The sequence below is a fragment of the Cotesia typhae genome, unplaced genomic scaffold (assembly GCF_013202065.1).
Source record: "Cotesia typhae breed Kobodo isofemale line unplaced genomic scaffold, CoteBio_Ctyphae contig_4, whole genome shotgun sequence".
NCBI classification, from domain to species: domain Eukaryota; kingdom Metazoa; phylum Arthropoda; class Insecta; order Hymenoptera; family Braconidae; genus Cotesia; species Cotesia typhae.
Window position 1 is genome coordinate 11,477,463 of NW_027423748.1, and position 11,547 is coordinate 11,489,009.

The window sequence follows — 11,547 nt, forward strand, 5'->3', positions numbered from 1 at the left end:
TATAAATAGTGACTTAATACTTATTAATGTAAGCATTGTAAAAAAAATCTGAGAAACATAAATAAAGTAAAAATTTGAGAATTAAAGTCTACTGATATGTATAGAGACTTATTTTTTTAATAACCAATTTAACCAAAAATTAATTAATAATTATAAGGATCTACTAGTTAATAATCGAAGCATCTAAATAAAGAGTAAAAATATTAAAAAGTAGTCTACAAGGTTCGCGCAAGCTCGAAATTATATTTCGCGCACACTCCTAGATTCCCGATTTGTTTGGCCAACTGGCACTACTCTTCCTGATTCCTATTAGTTGTACCAGTAGTAGATGCTCGCGTCTCGTCCTAACAGCACGTACTGTATGACACGTGTTTCAATCCTACTGAAATTTTTAAACTTTTACTTGACTTTATTTATAAATATATTATATGTATATTTTTTTATTTAATCCAATTAACTTAAAAATTTAAAAAGTGTTGTTATTAATGACAGTGATAATAAATTTATTAATCATTCACTAAAATAGTGTTTAATAAAATTTATATAAAATCGGATGTTGAGTTAATTAAAAGGCTGTTTGATGCAATAGTTAAATAAATAATTAAAAAAGTGTTTTATTGTTTAAATTAAAATAAATCATGCATATAATGTAGTTTAATTAATTAATAGATTATGAAATTTTTAAATTTGTTTTTAAAGTGTTTTATAGTTTTTAAATAATAAATAAATAAATAAAAAAAAATTAGTGAGTGGATATGGATAACCAATTATCATTAGATCTTTTTATTATTCTTATTGCTAGTTTTTTTATTAAAAGTAAGTGAAAATTTTACTAAAATTCTATTTTCTTTATGATTGCGTCTGAATTATAATACTTTCAATTGATAACATTAATAGGGTATTTATTATTCCATTTAAAATCTGTTTTAATAATAGCAGTAGCAGTAAATAATAATAGACTAATAGATATAGGTAGTATAGGGAGTATATAAGTAGTAGTATAGGATCAATTTGAATGTTCATCCATTCGAATAAGGTCGGTTATTGGACGCCGGCAGATTTTAGCTTGTGATTGAGTATTTGATCCTATTGACCGTTAGGTGCATAGCTACGGGTACGGGTAACTTAACGACTATCGGGTAATATAGGGAACCAAAGCTACTTTTCCATTCTCATTTTTTTTAAATTATAGTTTATTATTACCAAAATCTCCATAAGTAAAATCTTGACTCTTAAATCTACGGTATTTTTCTAATAGAATATTATAAAAAGAGACCTTATACATTTATACATTTAATCTTTCTCATATTACCCTTTGTTAAATAGATAGGGGAATAGAGTAATCCTGATACCTTTGTCATTTTTTTTTTTTTTTTTTTTTTTTTTGGTCGCTAGTCTTTCACCTCTATCATCAAATCACTGTTCTCATGTTTTAGTGGCTTCACATTTTTTTTTATTTAATCCTTTATATATAAATTTAAAACTTTTTATATAAAATAATAGTAAATACAATTCCAACTATATATAATATTATTCAGTTTTTGAATTGAGTTGAAAAGTTTAAAAAAAAAAAAAAAATACATATTTTAGGGTGTGAAATAATAGCAGTATCTTGATGAATATATGATGTATACAGTCCTTCACCTGTTAGTACATTAATATGTAAAATATCTTTAACTTTGGCTCCTCTAATGAGTAATAAGTTTTATTAAAAGTAGTCGCTAAACAACTTTTAAAAAGGGCTTGAGGAGATTGCAGTAGCGCTTTCACATGCAATGCTACCACTAACTACTAATGTCGACTCTTTTATAATAAAAATATTTATCTATAATTTAATATTTTTTATTTTTTTGTTTTATAACTTTAACCCGTCACTTAGTTTTTTTACAACCCCTTTCGCACTTGAGGCACCGTGTAGAAAACTCACACATCATACGAATACCGCGTGCGATTCACCAACCCATAATTTTTATTCCTTTACAAAAAGGCGCTGCTCTAGTGGTTTTTATTAAAACAAAAATAAAAAAAAGGACCGAGTGAATAAAATAAGAAAAAGTAAATGATAAAAAAAAAAAAAAAAAAAAAAAAAAAAAAAAGCCTAAAAGTTTTTATACCACTCGTTCTAGTATACTTTCACCCTTACTTTAAAACATATGAATGTATGTATATTGAATACCGACGGGCTGCAGTCTACTTGAGATTGTCAAGGGTCGGCAACAACTGGAGACGCGATAAGCTTTTGGTTGTACATGTGTACCTTCAAAGTTCTTTTACTTTTTTACCTTTGATGTCATATATTTCACGTACGTACAAAGAATTTTATAAAATCAAATAAAAGAAGAAGAGAAAAAATTAAAAACTTAAAAATTTATTTAATTGTTAACAATATATTAAATTAATGATTCTTATTTTTTTTTTTTTTTTTTATCTCGTACAATACCGCATTAAATAGTGCTGTTATAATTATTATTATATATAAATACGTATGCAAATTATATTAAAGAAAATGTATGCAATAATGACACGTCAACATGTTATGGGGGTCACGACATCCCTCTAAGTGGAAGAAAAAAAAAAAATATATATATAATAGCTTAATTCCGTATTGATCCAAGCATTCAAGCAGTACTAAAAGTTGCATACTCACAATGACGACGATCATGTAACCAACTGGTACACTGATATACACATTAATCATATTTAATAATACTATTAATACATTTAATTAAAATTTTTTATTTTTCAAACTGGATAGATAATATTAAATGTTAAAGTGGTCTGACTATTATTCAATCCATTCACTTCCCCGTAGATAAATATATACATATATATATATATATATAGGTTTAAAAATATTATTACAGAAGCAGAACCTATAAATATAACGTCAGTTGAAATTCCTCGAGTAGTAAGAGCTGGTAGTGAAGAACCAACAATACTTGATTGCAAATACGATATGGGATCATCAACAAATAATGCACTTGTCGTTAAGTGGTCAGTTAATGATTCACCTTTATACCAATGGATCCACAACTCATTGCCTAAAGGATCTGATGAACTTAGTCATTACGTTGATGCGACTTATAAAGCTAGCAACGATTCAAACGCAATGTACAGAGCAGTTAAACTTGTTAGACCAGGGCATGAACTTTCTGGAAAAATAAGATGTAGCATATCATCTCAAGATGATGAAACTGAAGCTACCAGAGAGATGTTAGTTTATTGTGAGTAACTTTTCATCTATTAATACTTGGATTTTTTCCACAACTTGACTAATAATGAGTAATCAGATACTTTGTATTTCTCTAGTATTTCAGTACTGTGTATTAATGTAAATGTACCAGTAGGCGCTCTTTATAAGTAGTAAAAATCGAATTTAGTCTGACGAGAATATTCATGCACTCTTTCTCTCGCATTCTGTCATTTTTTTATTACACATTATTGTCAATCGATTCTTCTTTATGTCGTTCGACTCTCAATAGAAAAAAAAAAAACCCACTGTTTAAAATACATTACTTTTATTTTTAATCTAAATTATCTAAGGTTTTAGGCAGGATTTATTTTTATACTACTGTAATTGTTTCTTTTTGATAAAATTATTCCAACAAAAAATATCAAATCCGTTTTATTATTAAAAATATTATATATTTATAATTTTCATTATTTATGTTATTGTTTTTTTAGCTCCAGAGAAGGTTTTTAAAATACTAGATCCAACGATAAACGATGATTCCACACAACTAACCACAAGGTGCTTAGCTGAAGACCTTTATCCACTTCCTACGATAAAGCTTTTTCAAGACAAGTAAGCTTTACTGTATTTTTTCTCTCCTTATTCTTCTTCTCATATTTTATTCTTTTATTCTTTTTATTGGTATAATTGAATTTATGTAATTTTTAAAATCAATATAGAATAAGAATAAAAAGTAGCTTTATCATTTTGAATATCTATATTATATTTTTATAGTCAGCCAATAAAAAAACAAAGGCAATATTACAAAAATAAAACTGATGGTCGACATAATGTTGAGGCTAATGCTACTTTGGAGATGGACCAAATTAAATTACCAACAGTATTCAAATGTGAATTATTTATTAAAGAAGCTAATTATACTTCAGTAATAAAATATGTATACAATGGTAAGTAATTAAATATAATAATAAATTTTGAAAAAGTTTATAAAATATTAATTATTATTATTATTATCATAAATATACCGGGAAATAGTATAAAAGAATCGTATAATTAGAGGGCCAAAAATGACCTTGTTATAAGAGTTTTCATGCGTAATTAAATGAAAATATTTATTAAATAGAATGAAAGGTTTAAAAAAAGGGAGTAAATTTTTTAGTATAAAACATTGACAGCAGATTTAATAATTTTTTTATTTCATTTAAACAACTTTTCTCTAAGTTGTCAACCACTCAATGTCGTAAATTTAACCCCATCTGGGCATCCGGAGGTTGAAAACAGAGAATGTCCCAGGTGAAAATAGCCAGGAAAGTAATAAATCTTCGTTGCTGACTAAAAAGGCAGACGGTCGTCATCTGGACAGTATTTTCCCGCTATTTTATCTCTTAGTCTTTAATATTTTTTTTTTTTTTTTTTTTTTTTTTTATATTTTACATTTTATCAAGTCTAGTAATAGCACTAGTATTAATATTATTTTCTTCATTTATTTTATAATAATTTGATAAAATTAAAATTTTACCGATTGGATGTTGATGAAATAATTTAGTCCGGTCAGATAGTAATTATCCAAGAGAAGAAAGAAAAGAGTAGAGAGTAAAGAGAAAAGAAATGAGAAAAGAGAATAGAGTGAGAAAGGTGGTACTACAATCGGAGAGTAGAAAACAGTGAAAGATATTTCCCACAGGAGAAAAAAATAAAAAAGTATTGTTACAGTCTTATTGCCAAGCGTAAAACCTTCAATGTGTAATAGGTTAAAGTAGAATGAGTTTATTCGGTTCACTTGGTTACACTCAATGTCTCTTCTTTTTCTTTTCATTCCAACATCAACGTCCGAGTTCGATTTTTTATTTTTTACTTTTTTAATTTTTTTCGGATTTTACGATCAATATTATACTCTGAAAACAACAATGAGCATTTTAATTATACACAAATAAAATATTGTTATTATTGTTCTAATTATTAATTAATTAAACTATTATATTTGTTGTAATTATTCTAGGAGGATCTCTCAAATCGGATATTTCATTACTTTTGTTCTTTTTAATTATTGGAATTTTTGTTATCAACAATTTAACCACCCCAATTATCAGCTTCACCAGCATTATCATTCAAATGACAACTAATGGTTTATGTTAACTCGAAATTTTATTATTAATTATAATAAATATCCTGAAAAAAATTATTAGTAATATTTCAATTTCATTGAATAAAAATAAAATAACATAATAATAATAATTATTATTATTATTATTATTGTTATCATCGCCGTGTATACATTTTTATATAAGGTAAGTGTATTTTGCACTTTAATGTATTTATTTTGACGTTATTGAGATAATAATATTTTTATTTTAGAGTATAGTCAGTAAATAACTGAAACTATCAGAAAAATTATAAATAAATGTAGAGTTCCTTAATTATCTTATCATATATTGATTCAGAAAAAACAATGTAATTCGATTTTATCATCAACAACAATAGCTTAAAGATAAAATGTAATAAATTAAAACATTTTTAGCGACTTTCTTATACCTCAAAACGAAAGTACAACAGATAATAATTTATTTAAAATATAACACAGACATAAGTTTTTGTTGTACGTATGTGCATCACAGTTTATTAAATACAGGGTAATTATTAATAAACTTATAGTATATTATTTCTCAGTATTGCAAATTGCCGATTAATTATATTATTTATAAGACAAAGATTATGAATAAAAATATTATGAAACATTAAATTAAATTGGACAAATCTTAAAAATAATTGAGCTTTTTTTTCTTCCTGGTCCTCTGTACTTATAAACTAATAGGTTATTAAAGTGTGAAAATATGCCCTTAAAAGTTTAAAATTATGTTTTTAAAATGATGACGACTTTTACGAAGCTTGCAACTTAAAAACTCTAGTAAATTTTTTTTTTTTTAATTAATTTAATACGTACTGAATGTCGGCCTTGTTATTAAATATATTAGTATCGTAAAGAATATTTTATACCCATTGAAGCCCATGTTGGAGACAGTGAAAAGGATTTAAATAAATATGTATATTAAGTAAAGTAAAAATATTAAAAGGATCATGGGGAAAAAAAAAAAAAAAAATAGATATATATATATATATATATAAGCAAGTAAAAAGAAAGATTATCTTTTGTGATACTGTGATACAATTTCACTTGTGAGCCAGTTTAATAAAAAGAAAGGATAATAAAGATAAAGAAAAAAGCTTGAATATTATACTTTGATTTTCTTTTTTAAATAATATTAATTCAATGGTTTAATTAATTCAGTTGGTAGTCTACTGAAAGAGAACTAAGAGAATATTCATTAAAATCATTAAAACTGACTTTTAATGATGTTATCAAAAGTTAAATAGCGACATCTGATAATAAAAAATCGTTAAAAGACTATACTACTTTATAATAAATACTCTATTAAAGTACTTTTTAATATTTTTAATGTATTTGCAAACACGCTGTATATTGCTCTTTATAATATAAATATAATAATGATTTAATGACTATAAAATATAACGACGATGTGAAAAAATAAAATAAAAATTTATAGTTGTATCTATAACCTATTGAATATTGTTATATAAAACTTTAACGTAAATAAAAATCACAATGTATCGTGTTCTATTATTGTTATTTAATGAAATTTAATAATAATGAACATCAATTATATATGTCAACTATTTGGAGATACCAGTAAGTTAATAAAATTTTTTTGTTACTTTGTTTGTAATATTAGTTTGATTCAAATTTTTTTTAAATTTAATTGTTAGATATGTATCTATTAAATTAGATAAATACTTATATAAATATATTTATTTTTATTGTTCTTACATTTATATATTATAAATATATACAATTGATTATTTTGAATTAAAATAGTTATTTATAATAGAAACAAATAAACGTTTTAAATACTATTAAAAATTTTGTCACTTTATTATTTATTATTAAACTAATTAAAAAGCTAACTAATTCCTTATTATTAATACCCACGGTGTAATTTAGTTTAATCCATAGCTTTTAGTATTTTATAAAAAAAAAAAAAAAAAACTAAGTAAATAATAAAATAAAAGCTTTAATTGCAACGAAGGCGAACAAACAATATTTAACTGCTTGGGGAACAGTTATCAAGTGGAAATTTAATTCTCATTCATATTAAAAGAGCAGAGTAAGCCACTTTTTTATTTATTTTATTTTCTTTGTCGATACAAATAAGCTTAAAAATATTTAAAACCAGTCGTTCCTACGAATAATAATAATATTAACTGAGTAAGTAATAAGAAGATTTTAAGGTAATTGATGTTTACATATTAATACAGTTATTCGGTATACGAGACGTAAATATACGTATAGTGGTTAAAATATTTAGCCGCGTCTGACAGAATACTTTAAAGGAGAAGAAAGAGAAGAGAGAAAAAGTGAGAGATGAAATATTTTCAATTATTCTCTTTTTCTCTTGTACACTTTATATAAAATTACAGTGTTGTTATACTCTAAAATATACAAAGCAACTTTACCAGAGACTTTTTAAGATACTTAACTTTATTGTACAGTGTAATATACATTGGACACTTAGAATTTCATGCTTTTTTTTATTTTTTCTTTTTTATCGTTTCAATTCAATTTCGATTATTTTACAAAAAAAAAAAATTTATCTTATTAAAAATCAGATAATTAAATTTTATCTTATCAACAATTAAAATAACTGCCTGAATGCTGCTTTTAACTGAAAATAGAATACCTTGATAATAATATTCGCTGTGTAATTATCAATTTAGTATGATTTCAAGACCAAAATAAGGTATGTAAATTAATATATTTTTCATGGATAAATATTTGTTTACGAATAAATTACATATTAATAAAAATTTATAATTTTTTTTTACACAGGGTTACTTAATTCAATATTTTTAATAAATGAATAAAACATATATGTAATATGTTATTACTTTCACTCTATCGTATAGATGATACTAATAACAATAACCATTATAATTTAAATAGTTAAATTTATCAAGTATAAAAAATATAATGAAATAAAGTTATTTAAGGAGAGATGGACTGGAATTTATTTTTTTTTTCCTTTTCCCTCTTACCGTACAGTCAGTGTGTATACATCATGTACAGAACATCTTAAATTATATTATTATAAGTTACCTGTAGTAAGCAGTAAGATTAACTGAGCGCTCAGAAGACCAATTATTTCCGACTTTCTCACAAGAGAAAACGCTACTTACTACTGAGTAATGTTAATTTGTAAGATATATATATATATATATATATATATATATATATATATATATATATTTATTTTTTAATTTTCCCCTTTATTTTAGATTACCATAATAGGTAATAATAGCAATGCAGCATAAATTATTTCCGTGTATAATAAAAAAAAAAAAAAAAAAAAAAAAAAAAAACAATTATTACATAGGAATAGATAATTTTTATAATTTAAACAGCTGATGACATTTGTTATATTATTTAATTACTAAACATTCAATCATTAAATCAATTTTATTTTCAACAACTTCATTTGATTAATCAATATTGTATTAATAAATAAAATTGTTTGATATGATTGAAATTTATTATCGGTTAAATATTTGGATGAATTTTGATTAAAGTTTCAATATAATATTAAAATATAAATATACACTCAATATGATGAGTTTATTTACTATAATAATATTTATTTCTGTTATTTTTTAAATAAATCAATAAGCATTATTGTTTATATTTATTTAGTTTAATCGATAAATTTATTTGTATGAAATAATTAAAATTGGTAGGAGTAGAGAACAATAGCAACAAAAAAATTGTTCCTCTCACTAAGCTCTTGTTAATCGAATTTTTAATCAATCGAATGAAGAGAAGAATATATGTATGTATAATTCAATATCAAGAGCACATGCACAAGAACACATCCGCAAAGTTAAATATATGTGTATATAGAATGACAGGTTAGGCCACTTTGTTAGTAATAGATCGCATAGTTGCTGCTATATATATAAATATATATATATAAACATATACTGAGGATTGCTGACTCTGATGGCTCTGGTTTAAACTCTCGCATCTTGGCTCTTGGCTCTCAACTCTCGATAAATCCATACCATGTAAAAATCAATGGTACCGATGGAAGCGAATGTCTTTTTACCCTACGGCTAAAATATTTATAGATAAATCTGGATCAATGATCATTATATATATATATATATATATATATATATATATATATATATATATATATATATATATATATATATATATATATATATATATATACCTAGATCAAATCTCACCTATCAATTCGAGTATAATTTTACAACAACATTTTTTTTCACAACTTTGTTTAACTTTTCTATTAAGAAAAATTACTTTGTTATTATATGAGAGATATAAAATATTTTTTTCGGATTATTTTCATCACTTTCTCGTTTGAATTTTCCATAAGTTGTTACCTCCCTTTCTCCTTATTTACTGATTTACTGATTTACTCTTTTTTAGCCTTTCTCTCCTTCACCTGCAGGTAAATAACAATAAAACCAACATCAACCCGGATAAACTGGTATATACAATATGTTAGCGTTGGCGTTGGTCTTTTCTCAGGTTTTTATATATATATATATATATATATATATATATATATATATATATATATATATATATATATATATATATATATATATATATATATATATATAAGTAAGTATATAGAGATGAAAGGTGGACTTTCCGCTGGTCGCAAATTTATGTTGTTATATTCCAGTGTATGTGTTAGTGGGGATATCTGGAGCTTCGAGTCAAGTCAACTGAATCTCATACCCCATACGTTCAATGTACTGTTACATTGAAGGTTCTGTGCGTACAATATCATTTTATAATATAAAGTGTTTATTTATTTTTTTTATTGTTGTTTAGTGTTTTTATAAATAAAATTTGGTTTTTATCGAAATGTTAATGTTAATATATTCTGTAAGTTTATAAATTTTATTTAATATATTTATTTTTTTTCTAAGTAAAACTCTAAATGATATTTGTATTATAGAATGAATGAAAAAAAAATTATTGCAAGCTGTAAAATGTATTATTGAATTTTTTTTTTGTTAAATTTTGACATTATAGACACTTTATATATGTTATATATATATATATATATATATATATATATATATATATATATATATATATATAGATGCATGAAAATAAAATAATAGATGCCGGTGGTAGTAAGCTCAGTTAAGTTGCCGGGAAAATGTAGATATGTATAACATCAGGGAATGCCAGAGAAAGACAAAGGGAAACAAGAACAGCACAATACATGACAGTGTAGAACAGTACAAGGCAAGCTAACTTAACTTAAGATATATATCTATAGATTTAAGGGTGTAATGGTATTGGTATGTATGTTTGTACGCTTGGATATCTGTAGACCTATATTTGTATCTGTAGATCGACTAGACTAGACCCTGCATAAAGCTAAAGGCGACGACGGGATTATGGCTTTAAACGCGGTGAAGCTATGCAAATCACGATGTGCTCCGCCAAATTCACAGGGAATCTCATTTCCCTTGTTGCTCGCTGCTACAGAAATCCCCAATCTTCTTTATTTTTATTTTTATTTCTTTTCTTCTTTTCTCTTTATACTTATTATATTATTTAACTTTCTCACTCTTTTACTCTAAACTGCTTTTACATTTCTTTGAGATGTATAATAATAAGACCAAGGATAAAAAAAATGAGCATGAATAAATAAAATAACGAGAATTGAGCTAAAGGTAAATCTCAAAAAAATCTATATTATTATTAGTAACTTTATTAACTTTCAAATGCTCACTAAAACAATCGCATTCCCTACACAGCTTTTTGTTTCATCTTTTCACTTTTTCCCGTTTTCCTCTTTTTCATTGTCAATTTAACTTAAATATTTTATATAACATCGTAATAAAAAAATAAAAATATATACACATATAAGTTACAAAAAAATATTTATCTAATTAATATTGCTATATTTATAATTACAGATTATTATTATTTTATCAAGTTTTATGCCATGTTTGATCACTTCATTACCGGCTGAATACAATAATTATAATAATATTAACAACAACAACAATACGGTGAGTTATTGATTATAGAATATAAATATTAAAAAAATATTTACTAATTACTAATAACATACGACAGATATAAAATGTCAATCAGAGTTCAAAAGATTAAAGATCTAATCTACTTTGAGTGTACCAAATTGTGTAAACTATTAGTAGTAGTAATACTATTATAAATGTATGTATGTAATCTGTAAATTGTAAATGTATTGAATGAAGAGGCTATAGTG

At 24.5% G+C, this 11,547-nt stretch overlaps 1 protein-coding gene across 1 annotated transcript; it reads left to right on the plus strand.

Moving 5' to 3' along the window:
• Nucleotides 1-339: 339 nt before the first annotated feature.
• LOC141527130 (uncharacterized) lies at nt 340-6,868 on the plus strand. Its single transcript, XM_074242447.1, has 5 exons — nt 340-816; nt 2,865-3,224; nt 3,685-3,805; nt 3,968-4,140; nt 5,193-6,868. Exons 1-5 carry the CDS (start codon nt 756-758, stop codon nt 5,327-5,329), a joined length of 852 nt encoding a protein of 283 aa, XP_074098548.1. The 5' UTR covers nt 340-755; the 3' UTR covers nt 5,330-6,868.
• Nucleotides 6,869-11,547: the final 4,679 nt, after the last annotated feature.